The sequence below is a fragment of the Neovison vison genome, chromosome 9 (assembly GCF_020171115.1).
Source record: "Neovison vison isolate M4711 chromosome 9, ASM_NN_V1, whole genome shotgun sequence".
NCBI lineage: Eukaryota > Metazoa > Chordata > Mammalia > Carnivora > Mustelidae > Neogale > Neogale vison.
The window spans coordinates 82,274,997-82,295,976 of NC_058099.1; the positions used below are offsets into that span (position 1 = coordinate 82,274,997).

Consider the following 20,980-nt stretch of genomic DNA (forward strand, 5'->3'; position numbering starts at 1 on the left):
AGCTTGCTAGATTTTAATAATTAAATCCATATATACACAATAGGTCAGTAACCTGACAACAGTCTCATACATCACCCTTTCCCTGAGAAAAGGCAATCTGCCATCCCATCCAAAACATGGTATGTAGAATCAAATAGATATATGAAACAGCACTGAAAAGATACTTGATGTGTGAAGGGAAGGGAACCTGTTCTGAGTTTTAGATCTTCCCTCCTATTTTGAAGAAATAGTCAACACAGAACAATGGGGTTTTGATTCAGATTAATCTCTCCACTGTGCAGACAGTAACTAATAAGACTGGGAAAAGAAACAAAACAGCCTCTGTTTCCCGGAGAACCTGCTGCCAACCAGTCCTAAGGTAGGATGGACACTTGTGTTTTTGCAGTTCACACAAACAGTGAACACTAATAAACCAGAAATGACCCAGCACGCTCCCCTATCAGCCCTCCTGCACACATTTCTCTCCTTCAACAGCAGACAGTGGTGTGGTGGGTGAGAAATGCTGGTTCTATCCCTGGTGACCTTGGGAGGTCTGGTAACTAAAATACATCCCAACGCGAACACGACTGCTTCATGCAAACACGGCTGGAACAGACACATAGAGCTAACTCTAAAATTACAGCTTCTTCAACTTTAAAAAATATCTAACCTGCTGCTATTTTCTGGAGTTTTATGAAATAAAAACTGCTTGTGAAATGTATTCCTCTCTCATCTCTCCCTCATCCCTAGAGCGTAGAAGTGTACGACAGATGAGTCTACACGGCTGGGTCTGATTCCGCCTTCTTTCCAAGGGCGCACTTCTGAGGAAATAAAGGTTGCCCCTTCCTATTTCTGATGTCTTCCAATTTACTACCAGTATTTTCTTGTGGTCAGAGGGCCACAAAACAGAGCTCAAAATAGCCCATTAAAAAACAAGCCACAATCAGACTCCGGCTCCACCAGCACCGCCGTCAAGCCAGAGTTGTGATTTCCTTGTTAAAAGACAGAGGCATAATTGAAGCAATATCTTCACTTCAGATTGATTATCAGGCGACCCTTATCCGCATCTTCACTCAGCAATTTGAATTTTAATGAAAGTAAATGGAATAATTAGCATTTCAAAGTGTGTTTGATACACTGAGGGAAGGAAAAAAAAGAGAAAAGACTTTTGTGTATCATCTATACACAAAAGAAAGTATTTGGGAGGGGGCAGAGAGAGGAAAGTATAGTTGTATTGTCTTCATTACAATAATCTAAGGAACTGCGTGTACCAGCTGCATAAATAGAGATGTAATATTGTGCTCTTTTCAGCTAAGATTTTTCACCTTTATTATCCCTTAAGTTTTAGCACCATATTTTATTGCTTGTTACCTTCTTCTGAGAGGAACAAAAATCTAAGGGGAGTTGGAATGATTGCCCAAACCTAGGAGTTCCAGCAGGATTTCCATGCAACATTAATACTACCATCACCAGGAAGAACACCCTAACTGGGCCACCGATTTTACCAAAAGGTACACCTCTCATCTAGTATACCCCTACTACAAATGGACACTAGCCCTGAAGAACCACTCATCACAGAGGAGGAAGAGTAGCTGGGAGATACAAAAATGTACATTTTATTTCACCAAAAATGGTATGAAGGTACTCTGTATTTGTGGAAAGACCAAAGAAATCAAATCATTTTACATCAGGGCAATCTCCATCTTTTTTTTTTTTTTTTCTTTTTTTTTTACCCCCAGGCCAAGGTCAGCAACATGTGCTGATTGCAAAGGAAAGAAATATGAAAAATAACTATCTGGTCTCCTGAGCGGAGAATTTCAGGAACTTGTCAACTAGAATTGGAGAGAATGTGATCCAAAGCTTTGGAGGTAGCCATCCAATTTCACATGAGACCATGAGACAGAAGGTGAAATGCTGAATTTCACTTTGTGGTCCCCTATTGCCTTTTGCCCTTTTGATGGAACAAAATTTAAAGAGAGAGAGCAAGCAAGCGGATGACACACACTAAGATCAGAGCTAAAATGGAAAGGCCACGTACCCCAATGATGGCGTTCAGTTCGGCCATGGTCACCTGCTTGGCCCGTTCCACAGCCTGCACCACTTGTTGCTGGTGCTATAAATGAAGATCAGAAACAGAATACAATTATTTGCTTTCTAGTCAGTCAAGAACAGCTTTTCCTAACATGTCCTCTAACTTCAATTACATGCAAAACAGGATTTAGGGGTCTCCATATTTCAAACAAAAGCCCAGGTGGTCACTGACTAAATGTCTAGGGTACATCTGGGTCTCTACTGCAGAGAAGTAATGGGCATCCAACTGCACCCCTACAACTGGTAGAAGCAGCTTAAATTTTACTTGGATATCCAGTGGTGCACTGTGGCCCAGCATCTTCCACTAATACTAACAAACACAACAACACAACCCAATCCCCACCTGCTTTCTTTGTACCCCCTTTTCTCTGCCAACTACATAAAAATTCTGAAAATATTTCCTGGAAGTACTTATTTTTAAAATCTCTCCTGATTGCTGTCACAGTAAGCACTAGAAGGCTTTAATTCCTGTCATGAAGGGCTGGAGATTTAAAAGAGATTAAAGATGTACAACTTTCACAAGCAGTAACGTCTAAGGACTTCAGGTGTTTCTTTTACGTGCAATAGAAAACTAAAACCTAAAAGTTTCATTTATTTATCCTCTGGAAAAACTAGGGTGGATAGTATAGGAAAATCCCACCCTCTATCCAGTACTAAAGAGAATAAGCAAGAACAGAGTATCGATAATTTATGTAATATTTTAAAAAGGAAGTAGCACAGAGTGTCTGCAAGGAGGCACTCACTCACTTCTGGACACACACCACTGCGTGCACAAGCTCCCCCAGATATAAATATTATTCTCAACTAAATACACTTGAACACTCTGGTATCTACATTCTCGGATTTAGTCTAAAAAAGGTCTCCTTTGGACTTTTTTCAACTAGGTTTAGTGAATGAAGAGCCAAAAAGACCGTGCTATATAAGACAAGCACTCCTCTGTGTGGCTAGGAAGAAACTTGTTTTGACTGATCCTAGCTGAGAAATGTAGCGAACTTTCTCCACTGATTTGAAGTGAATATGAAGCTTTGCTAGCATATTGCTTAATACACACAAAACGCTAAGCCATCAATTATACATGAGATTCCCCTTGAGCTACCTGGTATTACACTCCCAAACTCTCAAATATACACAGTATCTGCCATTAACTAGGGTGACCAACATTGCTACCTCTCAGCTGTGTAGGGTCAGAGGGGGTGTGGAGTGTGGAAAAGAAAACTGCTTTAGTTATCCATATGTGATGTTTTCACCCTTGATTTCGTGATAGAAATGTACATTTTGTGCCTATAATATAATGGAAAGAAAAATGTCAAATGGAATACTGCATTTTGAGCTTTTAATAAACTCTGAACTTTAAAGTAGATACCTTTGATTTTTTTCTTAATTTTAAGAGTTTTAAAACAAGGGCTTAAGAAACAATCCCAAAGTCATCTTTTCTTAAGATTTTATTTATTTGAGAGAAAGAAGAGAGAGAGAGAGAGAGAACGCACAAGAGCAGGGGGACAGGCAGAGGGAGAAGCAGACTCCCCGCTGAGCAGGGAGCAGGGAGCCCAGGTATCAGGACCATGAGATCCTGACCTGAAGGCAGAAGCTTAGCGGACTGAACCACCCAGGTGCCCCGAAAGTCTTTCTAGGTATCTCCATCCATTCTCTTACTCTTTAAAATATTTCCCAAAGTGAAATAACTCATTTCCTTCTCTATTTGAAGAAAGTAAAAAGTCCTCAAGATTTATAAAGACATTAGAAGGAACAGAGGGGCACACTCTATCAGTGACCGGTAACAGCAGTTCTTCCTTAAAGCTACCCTAACCAGTATGATAACCTACAAATACAGAGTTCATGTTTAGATTTAAAGCAATCTAGTTGTCAGAGTAGTGTAAAATGGCAGTACTTGGACAACAGAGAAAAAGATGACATGTAAGATGATTGGGATTTTTTCAAATACTCAAAGTGAGTATATGGACAGCAACTGGCAATGGATTCTCCACCTTCTACTTTCTAACTTTCAATAATGGCTGCTCAAAACTTTAAGAAACTGAAAGCCAAAAGGACCACATGAGCACACATCCAAAACACATATCATTCATTCCACTCATGAATCCAAACATTCAACAAAAGCCTTTTTAAGTTCTTACTCTGTCCAATTTCTATATATTACTGAAATATTTCCACATTAGTAAATATCCTCTACTTTATATTACGTATTCAAAGAACAGTTCTGTAAGACGGACATGCAGAAAATACAGCTAGTTAAGGCCTTTCTACCATGAAGATTGTTCAACTCTTGCTTCATCACCTGGACTCCCAACTGCCAAAACAGGCAAAGATGCCTGAGGGCAGAAAGGATACCTTTCTGGCTCAGCATCAAAATCAAGAGCATTTCCTGAGAAAACCAGAAACAGAGCAGTGAACCAGAACAGTGACATCTGATGTCCCTATAGAAACTCTTGCTAAAAAGCTAAAATGACAATGGAAGTCATGATTCAGCTCCTTTGTTTCCTTTCATGGTAGTGGCCATGGGCTAACACCACAGCTGAACTCTACCTGTAGTTCAGGATTTTGCTTCCCTATTTCTGCTTACAACTGTGAATCATCTGCTGTTTGAAGCTCCCTAAGGCAAAGAATGCCTCCTCCCAGTGTGCTCTGAAAGCACCAGAAACACCCTGACCCTGCTCACTCAGCCGTGTTAGTAACCCGAGAAGAAGCACACCCCAGGAAAGAAAAGGCAAACGTTCAAACAAAGAAAAAAATGAACACTCGATGAAGAAGCCCCAAATCCTCAAAAACTGCCCCAAAGGTAGCATTTTTTTTCCATTTCCAATTTTAACAAATAAGCTCTCTGACTCAGAAAACGCAAGTTTTCACATCTCCTTAGAACCCTGATGGTTTTCCCATTACGTCTGCCATCTCTTCCCCTTTTCTTCCCCTTCCCCATCTGCTCCTCTCCTCCCACTCCACCCTGCAGCTCATTTCCTCTCCCACTTCCTGCTTCTCCCCTCTGCCACCTCACCACAAGTGGTCACAGCCACTCCAGCCCCAGTCAATCTGCAGAGGGCAACAGTCCTCTGCAGTGCCGTTTACTGCTCAAGCTGCTCCCTCACATAGGGGCCCCGACTGAACTTTTTCTACCAGCAAAAGTGCTGGTAGAATAAAGTGCTACTAAGAATATATCAATAAGCCTAAGAGGAGAGAGGGAGGCCTCTAACTGGGACTCGGAAGGGAAAGGGGAAAGCCCAATAATTTATTCTTCAAAATACTGAGATCTGTAATTTTAAAAAAGAAACCTTTAAAAAAAAAAAAAACCTGCAATGTGATTATGGCTGCACAACTCTGTATATTTACTGAAAATCACTGGATTATATATACATTTTAAACAAATGAATTTTGTGATGTGTAAGTTGTATCTCAATTAAACACTGTGATTTAGGGAATACAAGCAGGGATGGCAGCATTAAAATGAAATTCTACACATTAAGTCACTTTCCTACTTAACTTTCATCATCAAATTATTTTTTGCATTTTTCAGGAAAAGGCTTGAGATTAATTTTTTTCAACAAGAAAGAGACTGAAACGATAGAAGTCCTAAGTCCAACAAAGCCTGCTGAGAAAACAGACCTTAACAAACCACTAATGGATGTGTAACAGGTGTTTAATGTAGGTTTTGGGGAAGAGATGACAATGACCATACCTGCCAGCCAATACTTTAGGGCATGGTAACAGATGAAGTACTTCTAATAAAAACAGGGGAAAAAACCTCTACATTACAACTTGGAATTTTTTTTTTTCATACCCACTCCCCCCTCCTTACCTCCTACCTACTTTACTGATGGGGTAAGTAAAGAGGTAGTGGGTAAAGGCAGAGGTGTAAAGTGAAGTAGGATTTTTATAATGAACAACATTAATATTCCTGACACGTGACATGAAAAAGTCAGCACTTGGGATAATGGCCCCCAATGCTCAAAAGGAACTCACAGACACAGAGTATCTTATATTATATAGCAAAGCCAAGACATAAAATAATACTAGGGGAGGTTATAGGAAGTCATGCCCAGCATACTTCCTAGAGCATCAGGAAAGGTTTTGCTTGCTTATTCATTCAGTCAATTATTTATTAGGAACCTACTGTGTGCCAGATGACTGTGGCAGGAACCAAGACTAGAGTCATGAACAAGACACTCAGTGAATGAATAACACCCACAAGGCTCAGTAATATCACAACGGGAGGATAAGTTCCATGAAGAAAATTACAGGATGCTATGCAATCACTTATTGGGAAAATAGCTAATGGAATCTGAGGGCTGAGGGCAGGCTTCCTGTGAAAGCTGACCCAACAACCGAGACCAGAAGCATGCGCAGGAGTTCTGTGGATAAAGCAAGGAGAAAAGAAATCAGGCAGAGAGAAGAGCTTGGGCCAGGTCCCTGGAGGAGAAAGGCGCGGGTCTGTCAAGGAAGAGAACCAATGTGGATGGTTGCAAGAGAACAGGCTAAGGGGCAGAATTGGGAGAGACAAAGCGAGGTGGGAATGAAAGCCTTCTCGGGCAGGGAAAAACACACAGGCAAAACTTTAAGTGGAAAAGTATTCACAAAAATAACAACAAAGGCAAGAGCCAGAAGTCACGTGGGTAGGGCCCAGGCATGCTCTCTAGAACCATGTACTAGCGGAAGTGAAATGTGTAAGGCAGGAGGAGGCCAAACACAGACAGGCTCTGCATGACACGTAGAAAACTTGGACTTTATCCTGGTAAGGCATTCTTTTTTTTTTTTTTTAAAGATCGATTTGAGAGAGAGAGAAAGAGAGAAAGAGCGTGCATGAATGCGAGAGGCAGAGGGAGAGAGAATCTCAAGCAGATTCTGAGCTAAGGTGAGGAGCCTGAGTGGGGCTCAATCTCACGACCCTGAAACCATGACCTAGGCAGAAACCAAGAGTCAGATGTTTAATCGATCGTACTACCCAGATATCCCCAGGTGGGCAAAATTTTTGTTAGAAATTTTAAAGCAGCTGAGTGTTATCAGTTCTGCATCTCAGTTAGACCTAGGATAGTAAAGAAACTGGATGACAGTGAGATGAGCCAGACAGGAGGGAGAACAGGCAGAGGGCTAACACAATACTCTAGAGTGAAAGATAAACTTGAACTTGGACCAAATGCCCTTCCTGCTCAACAGGACTCATTAGCCACATGTACATAAAAAACCACTTGCTCAGAACTAGTAAAGGCCTTAGAACATGAGACCCAGATGGCAGCAGTGCCCCAAGCACTGTAACTATAAACTGACCAACAAAAGCCTCTCCACCTTCCCAAAAGCCTACAGATTTCTAAATGGTGCCCTGGCTGCGGGGACTGGGAGGGTGGCCTTGTAGTATCAGCCACAGGCCAAAGGCCATTACTATCCAACAGATGAGTTTCCTCTACCATACCCTCACCAAGCAGTCTCTCTTGATAATATCCTCTGGAAGGGAACTCTCCACCTCATGCACAAGCTTTTCCTATGTGGGGAGAATGGGCTCTAATATTATTAGAAAGCTACCTCTCCCAACTTCTTCCCACTGGACCCAGTTTTGCCTCTACATTCTCCTCCAATGGACTGCACTTCAAGTACACAAAAATGGCCTAATATTTGTTTTCACTTTCTATATCCTCAGTTAAATATCCCCAGGCCACTGGCTTTAGGCCACTCATCCTCTGGCCTCCCCTCTGTCGCTCCTCTGTGGTGCTCTAGGTGGTAAGACAGAATACTGCCGGCGTGGCTAAGCAGGTCAAATCTGAGTGAAAGAGTCACTCCATGCCCAGTAAGTCAGGCTAAAATCCCACTCAGCCTGTTTCAGCAATTCTACTGACCCAAGTAAGCTTTAAATTCAAATTGGCCATTCTTAATGGCATCCCAAGAAATGTTAGTCCCACAAGAAATCAGGTATTACTTAAAACAAAACAAAACAAAAAACCCATCAGGTTTAATTCTGCCTATACCTGGTAAATGGCAGGTCTTCTCTGAGCTTCAAATCTCAGAGACTGAATATGTATGCAAGGTTTTATATACAATTTTAGCTGTGAAACTTGGGACTAAGGCTTGGGAAGTGCTGTACAAGGCTTTTTCCTACTGACCACCTAGCCTCACCTTCACTGCTCTGACCCACACGAGGACAGAGCATGCTTGCCTGACCTATCCAATAAATTCTCAAGTCCCTGCTTTCCAAGAGAACTTTCTACGATGTCAGAAACTTTCTAAATCTGTGCTGATAATCTGGCAGCCACTAGCCACCTACCAGTGGATACTGAGCACTTGAAATGGGGCTAATGTGATTGGAAAACTTAATTTGTAACCTTATATAACTTTGATTAATTTTCTTTTCTTTTTTTTTTTAAGATTTTATTTATTTATTTGACAGACAGAGATCACAAGTAGGCAGAGAGGCAGGCAGAGAGAGAGGAGGAAGCAGGCTCTGCTGAGCAGAGAGCCTGATGCGGGGCTCGATCCCAGGACCCTGGGATCATGACCTGAGCCGAAGGCAGAGGCTTTAACCCACTGAGCCACTCAGGTGCCCCAGATTAAAATTAAATCTAAATAGCCACATGTGGCTATGGCTACCTTAATAGATATTATAAGCTCTACTTAAAGCATTGTAAAGTAATAATCCAGTAATAATCCAATCACCACCTAACTGAAAGTCAAAGAAATGAGTAGGTTTCTCGAAAGCAGGTTAATTTTTTCAACACATATAGGTAAGGGTTAGCATTGCTGCTTCTGAAAGGAGGCCGACATTGAAACCTGCAGAGAAGTTCTCCTTCCTGAGGACCATTTACTTACCGAGGGCAAGCAGGCCATAATGTCACCATAAGGATCTCACCAAATACACAACTGTCACTAAAGTACTCGGTCACATAGAAGTCGTCAGCTGGCCAAACCACGAAACAAGGGACAGGATTATGCTTCCTGATGCTTCAGTCAGTTTTGTAAGGGAAAAAAACCCAGACTTTAAATGAAAGGTTGTCCAATGTAAGAATCCGAAAACGAGACAAAATTCATGAAAGCCTCAATCTAGGTGTATTAGTCATTTCAGGACATCCTTTAGATATATAGCACTGTCATAATGTATTACCAGCACTGACAAAATGGGCCTGACTAGAACGCAGACGTGTCCTATGAAGGCTGCTGGCATTTAATGAACGATCTCTGAAGATGGTCTTGCGGGGTGTCACCGCATACTTATCAGGAGATCTCTGGTGAGTTCAGCCAAGCTCGCCTACATCAAACCATGTTATCACAAGCCAGTGGTTCCTTACAAAGTTAACAAGCAATAAGACGAGTTAACCTGGTGCCATTATGAGGCGAGAACACCGCCACCAGTGCATGTAACCACTGTATTTTGTTCATTTCCTCCCTGAGGCACAATATGAAAGTGACTGATCACATTTTTCAACGTCCATTTTACAATTATTCTATACATGCAAAATGTGGTTCAGAGCAATTCAGCACCATATTAACCCAGGTACTAAAAAAGCAGCATTTGAGATACACTCATACCTCATATCATAGAAGGGGTCTGTTTGCCATCAAATTAAAAGGACCAAATTTATGGCATGTACAAAACAGAAAGTCAGGTATCGTAGCTATTCTTGCTATTGGAATTGGAATTTAAAGAAGCACGTATTATATCAGTATGTACTTATGTATGATTTTCTACTATTTAAATCCAATGGAAAGCACCCAAATAAATCTACATAATTCCAGAGGAAGACACTATTTGGTTCTACTCACTAGATAGGCTATCAGGATAATAAAAACCAAGTTTTGAATCACAATTAAATGTGCACCAGAAACTCTTCAAGTTGGAATACTCTCTTTTCCCTAGGTAAATACAGAATAAAAATAAAAGGCTTAAAAATTTCACTCCTGATTTCTCTTTTATAGCCTAAAATTTCTAATGACCAGAGAACTATTATTAAATGTGGTCAAAAGAATGATTTAAATTATTCATTTCATTTCCCATAAAATCAGTATTTTCACAAACAAGGAAGAAACAGCTGCTGACTAGGAAGCCCAGGCCTCAACGCTGGGGGTTCTGCCATAACTCTGCCTCAGGTCTGGGAGAACAAGTCGACAGGGTTCCTCCACCAGCAATAAAGCAGTTCTGCCTCCACTGAAGTAACTCAAGAAACAAGAAACCGGGGTTGGGGGGTGAGGGGTCCTGCAGGCAAGTCATTACTTACGAGCATCCTTCAATTTTGCTGAAGCCTCATAAGGTCTAACGGTCTACAAGAGATATCCTGAAATCACTGATGAAAAAAGAGAGTCCATCCATAAACTACGTGTAAAAACAAAACTAACTTCAGCTAAGCAACCAGATATTTGGAAAAGAGCCAGTCCCCAAGTGGACTGAGAAGTTTGTTTTTCTAGATAGCTTCGTGGGTAAAACACAGACCACATCCCAAACCACTGCACTCCAGAGGTCAGCACTACAGGCCGAAACCCCTGAAGGGCTGTCCCTGTCCGGATATTTGCTTGTTCGTTGGGGAGAGACAGGTGTTTGCTACACTAGAAAATTAATTTTTGGAGCTAGAAGAGAAATCACCCTTAGGGCTACCAAATATGCCTCACTGAGATTTTTAGCTAGTTCACAGCCCTAACTTCAGTTTTAATTTACACTCTTTTCCTCTATAAGGACGGCAGATGAGAGGAAGATAACCAATTCATTCTTCGAAAGGTAATGAGTAAAAAGGGGCAGGAGGGCTGGTTCCACGTCTTCTCAAACAAGAAACTCAGAGCTTTGCTGCTCCTGCTGTAGCAGGCACTGCGGCAACCCAGCATCCGGAGGGGCTTTCTGGGCACAAGCACGCATCGCACACTAACCTCAGGTACAGGTGAGGAGACTGAGGCTTCCAGAGGCAAACCATTTGCTAAAGTCACCCAGCTTTACTTGGCTGCAGTAAGCCACGTAATTTGTAACAGGGAGGCCAGGACTCGACCCAGATCCAACTGTCATCATTTTGGCATCTCTTGCTTCTGGACCTGCCAACGGGGAGTTGATTATTTATAGCTCCCCTCCTGCAAAGGAGACCCAAAGCAGGAGAGAGAAGAACTCCCCACTTACTACGTTGAGATCTGCCTTTTAAAGAAGAAACCTGACGGCAAAAGAATCTAGATCAGTCTCACCCATTCCTAAAATCCAAAAGAAAGTGGGAGAAAAAAACAGCTTCGGACAAGTGAGGACTCACTCACGAGGCTTCCTTAAACTCTGGTATTAGGGATCCTATAAAATTTTTAGAACTATATGTGAGAGGTGCCTGGGTGGCACAGGTTAAGCCTCTGACTCTTGATTCCAGCTCGGGTCATGATCTCAGGGTTACAAGACCAAGCCCTGTGGCCGGCATGACACAGACCATGGAGCCTGCTTAAGGTTCTCTCTCTTCCTCTGCCCCTCCCCCTCCTGCTTGCGTGCCTCACCCTGCCTTAAAAAAAAGAAAAAGAAAAAGAAGAAGAAAAAGAACTAGGGGCACCTGGGTAGCTCAGTGGGTTAAGCCTCTGCCTTCTGCTCAAGTCATGGTCTCTGGGCCCTGCGATCGAACCCTGCATTGGGCTCTCTGCTCAGCAGGGAGCCTGCTTTCCCTTCTCTCTGCCTGCATCTCTGCCTACTTGTGATCTCTATCAAAATAAATAAATAAAATCTTTAAAAAAAAAAAAAGAAAGGAAAAGAATTTTATGTGATACTTGCTTTGACGACAAAAGTTGGCAATTACCTTTGTCTAACGCCTGGGACTTCTGAAGTAGTCACATGTAAGTGCAACAGACACATCATTAAAATATACATTGGCTATAATTCTAAAAACTGTTTTTGTGAAATCTACCAGGAAAATGTCTTTTCCTATGATTGCTTCCTGCAATACAGACATTCTTTAAGTACTTATGAACCACAATAACACAACTTATTTCCAAAAAAAGTCTGGCACTTAAAACTAAATTTATTTAATAGTTGTCATTCAACATTACATGTGTAATTTTTACATTTTAGGAAATGTGGTATACTAACCACACGCAGTATTAAGCAGGTACGTTAACAAGCACACAAAGGCTAAATTTAAAACGAGCTTCTAAAGGTATGTGGATTTACCTCTTGTTCCCGTCAAATCCCCCAAAAAAACCCCTCCAACCACTGTCCTGTACATTATATGTACTAGTCTTCAGGCAATGTTCTCCTTTTTTCTAAATACAATCATTTCATTTTTAAATAAAAACGTTCTAAAATAAATTCTAATGCCACAGCTGCCGTTTTGGCAGTGAGACTGTCACACAGAGAGCCGGTGTTAAAAGATCAGATTAAGAGCCTTCAGTCCTGGCACCGAGTGACGCTCGCAGCCATGCAAGAGTGATTTTCCATGCCTCTGAAGAGACAGGAAATAGAATTCATCTTCCTCTAATAACCTGCCTCCTTCCCTCCCTCCAGATTACGGTCCATCTGGCCTCAGGACAGAAGCGACAAGTCTGATGCTCACAGAATGCCCAGAAGATGAAACGAGGTGGGCAATGTTCAGACACAAAACATCAGAGAGGCCTGGGTTGGACAGGAACAAACATGTTTGTGGCCCACACATTAGAAGAGAGACGCATACCTTAAGAAACTGAAAAAAAGAAGAGCCAATTAAATCCAAAGTAAGCAGAAGAAAAGACATACACAGATTTAGGATTTAGAGAACTATGACACAGGTCATTCGTTATACACAAATCAAGGATTTTAACCAAGAAATGTCAAAAGTATTGGGGAAATAAACAGTAAGTGGTGAGATCATGATGCTGTCTTCCCAGCCTCAAGCAGAGAGAAGGAGTTGTGAGTATCTCCCTGTGGCTTTCCTCTGTGGGGTACAACTACTTCCTTAGCCAATTCATTCCAGTCCGGTCTTGCTCAGCACCACTACCATTACACATTCTCCTCCTAATGGGCCTCCTAGCACAAACAACACAACTCAGGTGGGAAAACAACCTATTTGCAGATCAGCTCCACCACCACTCCCAAGACCTCCTTCCCCTTTGGCGTATAACCCCACAGATTCTGCAAAAATGCCATAGGCCTAAGATCTACCAGTGATTACAGATGGGGGGGGGGGTCTATGCTTGCAAAGGCCTCAAGTGTCATACCACCCCAGGGATAGTTCAAACTCTTCCCTCCACCTGGGGTATAACACCTCACATGGTTACAGCTCTGTGGGTTGCACACACCTTCTCCCCATCCTCCAGCTCCATAAAGCAGAGCCGCTTCAACTAAGAGACACACTGGTCTGCCTTGGGCAAGCTCGGCCAGGCTTCCTAAAGAAATGCAAACAGGCCTCTTAACTCCACCCAATCTAGTCACAAGCAAATCCTGAGCAGAAATAGGCAAATGCGGATCTAGTGGATAGTGGTTTTGTGGTCACAGCTGAAGGACAAGAAAGACAATTCCTCCATTGTTGTTTGTGCTCCAGAAGAACATTTGAATTAAGGATGTTAACTCAGATCCATGGTTCGTGAACATGAGTACTCTGTGGGATATTTACCTGATGAAAGGTACCCATGGTTACTGAGATCCAACCAAGTTCAAACCAAGTAAGAATTTACATAGGAATTCACATGGTCTATAATACACACCCATGCTCAAACACCTGCTGCAGGCTCACATCAGTACATGCCCACTGGCAGGCAGGGAGATGGTCAGCTCTCCTGGAAAGCAATGCCACAACGTACCTACAGAAGCGAAGGGTAGGAGGAAAGTGCCTCGGTGCCTTCCAGCCCAGGGCACAAAGCTCGGTGGCTGAGACACACCTTTTCACAGGTGCTCTTACCTGAGCAAATGACGGATTCAGTAATCCAGAAGCACTTCCACCTAAACTTTGCCTACCAAAAGCAAGCAAGCAAACAAAAAGAGGCCAGAAAAGTCACAAGGACGCCACCATCCCCGAAAAATGCACCTTCTCATTCCAACATGAGCGTATCTGCAGACAGCGTATGCTTCCACGGCTGGTGAGCGAGAGAGGCACCAAGTCTGTGGTACTCAGAGCACCGGGCCCACAGAGTCCATCCTGCCTATCTTTTTCCAAGTGCAGGCACAGTGTTAAGATTTCATCAGGTAGTAGGTAACTTTTTTAAAGCAGCTAGCCAAAAGTTACCTTAGTCCGTTAACTATGTAAAGCACTTTCTATGGATGTGTCTTTATGGCAACTCTTAATGCCCAGTGACCAAAGCGTGTAACAAACCCTTCTGGGCAACATTTCAATCCACCCTATGAGAGGCCATTATGGAAAACAGTCATAATTCTGAGCAACAACAATACATCGTCCAATAACCGCAAGATATTTTAACAATTGAATTTTGCTTCACACGTTAGAAAATGTTCCATTATATGAACACAATTATACTCCACTGAATGTTAATAAGGTGTAGAAGTTGGAATGTGAACACTGTATCTTAGAAATGTGCCATACAAACACTAAGAGACTGACATGGCCAAAGAGTCAGCTCCACAATCCCTCTTCTGCAAAACCACTAAAATGGCACCTTCTAGCCCAGTGTCTCAAACCAACTGCCTTACCTCTTGGGACAGGAAGGGAATGACTTGCGCACAGATAGCATTCAGCCTCTTGACAATCTCTGCCTGCATTTAAAAAAAAAAAAAGGAAAGGAAAGCAATAAAGAGAACAGTCAGCTGGTTACAAATTCCCAAAATATTAACAGGATGATATTAAAACACACTTTATATTCTGGCTGGCGTACTTCCTAAGGAAGAGGCGAACTCTCATCAGCAAGCCCATTAAAAGGAGGCAGTGACAACAGTGCCACATTAATAGCACAATTTATTAACCGGCATTCATCTTAAAAAGTCAACCTTCAAGCACCAGGACAACATAAAAAAGGAATTTAATTTTCATGACTGGAAGTCAGTTTTCAAAAGCCTTCAACAGGACCCTTGTTCATTCTAATATGGTTTTTCGTTTTAACAGTAAAGATACATTCATCCTACCATCCCAGTTTCTCTCAGCAACTCATTGGATTTCTTCATTTGTGGCCTTTGCTTAAAGTCCCCAACTTCCCAAAAGAAGAACACCCAACCAACACAGGTAAGATGATTAACTCAGATCCTGAAGTTATAAATTGATAGGGAACAGCATGTTTTCTTCAATCATGAAAATTTCCAAAATGTGTCCCACCAGGGTTTTCACTGTGCAGAGGCAGACCATGGTAAAATTTCCCTATACTTAGCAGAAAGGGATTTGTATATATACAGAAACTAACCTTGGGAACATTACTTATTCTTGAACTACAGATCTGCAAAGTCCCAGCAACATCAGATAATACAGAATTTATTCCCTAATAATTTCTGTTAAGTATAGAAATTTTCTATCAATAGGATGCTACAGTGAGTGAAAGCAAGAAAGTTAGGAAGAAAGAAATTTAGAAAGAAAGAAAGAAAGAGAGAAAGAGAAAGGGGAAAAAAAGAGAGAAAAAGAAAAACAAAGAAAGAAAGAAGTGCTACCCACTAACTTTTCTTTAAAAATCTACCCAGAGCTTCACTGGTGTTCATCTTAATTTGTATTATCGGACTGCTCCTTATATACTTCAGGATGGGGACATGTAAACACATGGTTTTTTGATACACATACATGCAAAATAGCTTATATTTTAAATGATGGGATGGGTTGAAGGACAGGCAAGAAGTGTTGAGAGGCAGAAAATGTAAAGCAATTACTTTTCCTGAGACATTCTTAAAATAAATTCCATCCAGGGTCAGTTTCTCATTTTATAAGAGGACAAAAATGCTCTTTTTCTTGCTAAGTCATTACCAGAATGACAGCGACACTCTCCTCATGCAATCTAGGTTTCCTTCTTTCATCAGCCACCCTTTTGACTTTGCGGCTATGCAATCTTTTAAATGCCAGCACCTTAAAAACTTCGCCAGCCAAGAGAAAACACAAATTCACCGTGAAGGAACTTTCAAACCCAGGCTTTCCTTCCCAGCCTGTCCTAACAGGATGGACAAAAACCCAGCACCAGTAACACAGCAGTGAATAAGGACCCAACTGTGCTGACCTGATTTAATTTACTGCACTGGCCCCACGGAGCATTTAGCTATCCTTTAAGAATGCTTAAACCACCATGAAAAGCTGCAATGGGAATCACCGAACCACTCTCCACCTGGACGGACATACCACAGTGGTTATGGGTAAAATTCCAGTGTGAGCCGAGAAAATAGAGTAGCATTCAGCAGACCAAAAGCACTGTATCTCAAAGGCATTTGGTTGTTAAGCTTTTTGTAGGGAGAGATGGAGGGGGAGAGAATAAAAGATAATGAGACACTTTGGGGCAGACCAAACTGATGATTCTAATGCTTAGAACCATCTGCCAAGCATATTTTCCTCATTATGTTGTTTACATAAATAAAATAGTCCCTTGCTAGGAGGGTTTAAAAATGTGTGGGCACATAAGAAAACTGAGTTCTTTAGTTTGCCTACATAATCTAGGCAATAAAAACTACTCTAAGGAAACTTACTCATCGGGCAAAATAAAGACCAAGAGGTATTTATTTGGCCTCTTCAATTTTGGACCTAGGCTATTCTAAGTCTGAGCAACTGTGGGGAAAAAAAAAAAGTAATAATAAATCTGAATTTTCTTAAAAATAAATGTAGAAAAGTAGAAAAGTTGATTTATTTATTCACGTATATTAACACACGTAACAGAGAAAAGGGAAGGGTCTTGCAAACTTTTTCTTTATAGGTCTCCTTTTGTTTAAAAGACTTCTTAATTTCTTTAAGTTGTCATGCCAATGGATTTTTCATGGTCAGGCTAATTGGCGGCAGGGGGGTGGATGTGTGTGTGATTTCATAAAATTAAGCAGGTCATTCCTCACTTTGAAAGCTAAAGTTGCCTCGGAAACACTGCTGCTTCCATGGTCAACTAATTTTGCCTCTTTTGTCCCACAGGACCCAGCTTTAGGGAGGCATCATTTATTTACAGGCCTTTCCACTGGGCTTCAGTGATCAGCCAATAATACTGTGGACACACACTTCTAATGGCCTATGTTTTGAAACTGAGTCTAATCTAATGGCGTGGGGCCCAAACTCCTTTTCCAGCACAGCCATTAAAGGATGTAGGTTATTGCTGTTGTCACCATTGATATTTGTCATTGTAATGTAATTAGGGCCCTAAAATGATGCATTACAGCCCTTGGCACAGCTTCTATTAAAATCTTTTCTTCTGCTCACTGAACTGCGACCTGCTTTCTGATGAATAACAGACAGACAGCTTTAGGGTAAGGAGCAGATTCATCAAAGAAGTATTTTTCAGCTTTGGGGAAAGAGAGGGGGGAAAAAAAAAGGCAACCTAGGAGGAAAAGCACTAGGGGAAGAAAAGCCACAATACACATTTGAATTTCATCTGACCACTTGAAATTCTGATTGCGTCTGATGAATCTTGCTTAGACAATATATTCCCAGTCTTCGAATCACATGGTTAATCAGGGCTCTAATCTGCTATCCATCAGCCTATGCCAGCGCTGTAGCTTCCAATCAAATTTATAGGTGATGTGGCTCATGCATCCCTGCACAAGTACGTTCACAGAGAGCCCATTTAAACAGGCCAAGATTCTGAAATACTGCTGTTAGGGCTGCTGGATGTTATTGTGGTATTCGAGGCCTTACAGATGCTGCTAGACTATTGTCTTTAGATGCCCACAATATTCCAAAATAGCATTAACGGCCCCAATAAAAGGACAATTGTCCATGCCAAATCGTAACAAAGTAATTTGTTTTTAGAGCTGCAGTTTGTCGAATCCATTAACAATTTTGATATTTCGACTGTCTTCCTCTACCCATGAAGACAGTCATTTAAAAATAAGTTTCAAAAATAATATTTTCCTACCCTCATTTCACCAATACTCTATTTCCTCCTCCTGTAATTTCCCACCTTTATGCCACCTTCCGATGAAAAGAACCAGTAAGTGACCATCCCTACACATACACACACACATACACACACACACACACACACATACCCAAACTGTGCAAAATATTTTAGAAAAAGGCAGTCTATGAAAACACCTTGGCTATGCACTCAACATTGGCACAGGAATGCTGACAGGCTAACACCTCCAAAACGGAGACGTCCAGTGGCCTAACCAATAGGTAATGGAACACAAAAACACAAGGAAGAAGTTTTCACCACTTTTTTCTTCATACTCCTAAACTCAAGATCTATTAAAAAATGTTTTAACTCCCTTGCATCATGGGAAAGCAACATCATGAACTGAAAAGAATGCCACAATTCAACCATTAGATTAAAAAAGTAACAAATACTGAAGAACACAATATCAAATACGTATTTTCTTTATCACTTATAACAAATTACATTAGTCATTTAAGTAAGACAAAAACCTGGTTAAGCCTACACTTGAATTAAATTACATCCCCTCAAATAGTTGTAATATAATAAAAACCTAATTTTTATTTAGATTACTTCCGCCTATGATTTCCTTAAAAAAATTAAACAAATTTTATTTTTATGACATAATAAACTTGAGAGAAAGCACAGATAACTTTATGTTAGTAATCAAAGAGATATATCAAAAGCAATTATTGGTTTAAAAAATATTTCTTGGAGTTTTAGTCTCTCATCAAAACAGGAGCAACCTACTACACAATATTGTTGAAATAAAACAGAAAAACAAATTAGGACACCATTTTAGCAGCCAACCAGAAAACAACAACAACAAAACACAAGCAATTATAGTTTCAGAAAAACATTCTTGAATAACATTTTACAATTAATTTGCTTTCTGCAGCAGTTTCTTTGCCAAAAACAGTTTTAAGAGAGACTCTATCTTATTAAGCGTTTATCAAGAACATACATTCACCAATTATATAAAACACTTCAAAAAGGTGAAGAGAAATTTCTCCTTACTCTACCTGAAATCCTTTTTGGAGTAAGTACAAATAAATTCTGCAACTCTCTCCCTCACCCTTCTTTTACCTCCACACAACCAAAGACTGTAATTTTTTATTTCAATCAAAGATAAATTATCTTCATTTGTTCACTGATCCGTTCCAAATTTTCTAAGAAATGGCCTAGCTTCTGGAACTCATCCTGCTTGTTCCTAGATTAAAAAGTCAGAGAACTAATGAGAAATTCTTTCCAACTTCTTAAAAATCCAGGCTCAACCTAAAGAGTAATATTCAAGTAGTAATATTCCTTGAAACTGACAACTCAGTTTTTATCTTGTCATCAAAATTCAACTTTACTACAATTCCCACTATAATGGACAAAACTAATTTTTGTATTTAAGAAATTTTAAAAAAGCCAAACTGGAATAAGGCATAGAGATTTAGATGAAAGGTACAGTCAGCATTGCTGGCAAGCTGGTAAACCAGATGCCTATGTTTTATTTTAGTTCAGGTACTTATTTTGCACAAAATATTTTATATTGCTTAATAAAGCAATAAATGAAGTGGTAACATTGTGAGAATCAATTTAATAAAACATCTATCAGTTTCCATAAGGGACTTAATTCAAACAACTAAGACTTTTTTGTGGGTGGGGGGGCAAGTGTTAAGACTTTTAAAAGCTCTCATCATCCCACTTCCCTCTAATAAGAAAGAGGTACCACCTAGGAATACTCAGTCTTACCTTGAACAATATGAACCAATTTTTAGTCAGCACCCCAATCCCACCTCCTTTAGGGAGTTGAACTAAAGCAATGATTCTATCAACAGTAACACCTCAAAGCAATGTCCATCTGCTTTGTGTTTTGAACTCCTATCTATGCTAATTTACTGAGTGCAAAGTATGCCATTAAGTACCCAGTCCGGGGGCGCCTGGGTGGCTCAGTGGGTTAAAGCCTCTGCCTTCGGCTCAGGTCATGATCCCAGGGTCCTGGGATCAAGCCCCAAGTTGGGCTCTCTGCTCAGCAGGGAGCCTGCTTCCCCCACCCCTCTCTCTGCCTGCTTGTGATCTGTCTGTCAAATAAATAAAATCTTTAAAAAAAAAAAAGAAAGGGAAGAAAAAGTACCCAGTCTGTAGTTCAGTTCACTGCAGACCCTGAAGCATACCATTTGTTTGTCCTAAAGAAATATACAGGTGCTACTATTTGTGATGCTAGCTCAGGAGTACACAGGGCGATGCCCTTCCTGAAGAATATCACGATGTATCTACATTTCATTGAACTATTCCAATCCATCCCCAAGGTAAAGCTGCATGTTACTGATGCATTTTTGCCACAATTAGAAAAAAGTGCCCTTTCCTCTCATCTCTTGAGCTATCTAAGGTCTTTAAGGGAAATCCCCGACAGATGCCTATTATCCTTACCATATCTTCCAGGCTCTGGTTATTCTGTTTAAAAACAGCTCTAAATGTTGAGAGTGATATATTATCAAGGTTAAGAATGACGATCATTGTGCCAGACATCCAATTACTCCCACAAGGTCAAATCATTTCAGTTTTCAAGTCTGAGAAACACTGTAACCAATGTTATCATGATTATACTCAGCTCAACCAGAGGGGAGTGGCAGGGAAAATAGGGGTAAAAGATGGGAGGGAAAAGTGGGATGTCAGGAGTAGGGAAAGAAAATGACTTTCTCTGGTGAGCGTGAGGTCAGCTTTCGCCCAACAAGGTTGAGCTGGTAAGAGAACCTGATTACTCTGAGTCCTAAGACACCCATGCAAATCCTCATTTCCACAGGCCAGTGTGTCACACAGCAAGGTCTGCTAGCTGTCTGATTTCTCTTCTCTCTCCCTGTCTCTGAATCCATCAATCAATCTCTCCAGCTGTTTTCACCTTACTCTTTCCTACTGACCTAAGTGTACAGGTGCCTTGGGATGCTGACTTACAATTAAGCATTTTCATTCTTAGCAATAGTAGAGGGAGCAAATATTCATCACCCACAGCAGGTGATGATCATCTACC

General features: G+C 40.9%; 1 protein-coding gene across 11 annotated transcripts in view; it reads right to left on the minus strand.

The window, feature by feature from the left end:
* TLE4 (TLE family member 4, transcriptional corepressor) overlaps positions 1–20,980 on the minus strand; it is a 144,035-nt gene that overhangs the window by 92,925 nt on the left and 30,130 nt on the right. For 4 of the 11 annotated variants that reach the window (XM_044265831.1, XM_044265830.1, XM_044265833.1 and 1 more), the window contains exons 5-6: positions 14,621–14,683; positions 2,018–2,092 (exon numbers count right to left, since the gene is read on the minus strand). In XM_044265831.1, the coding sequence (XP_044121766.1) occupies positions 2,018–2,092; positions 14,621–14,683 (138 nt within the window). The remainder of the gene's footprint in view (positions 1–2,017; positions 2,093–14,620; positions 14,684–20,980) is intronic. The other 7 variants (XM_044265839.1, XM_044265838.1, XM_044265841.1 and 4 more) reach the window with 2 other exon arrangements.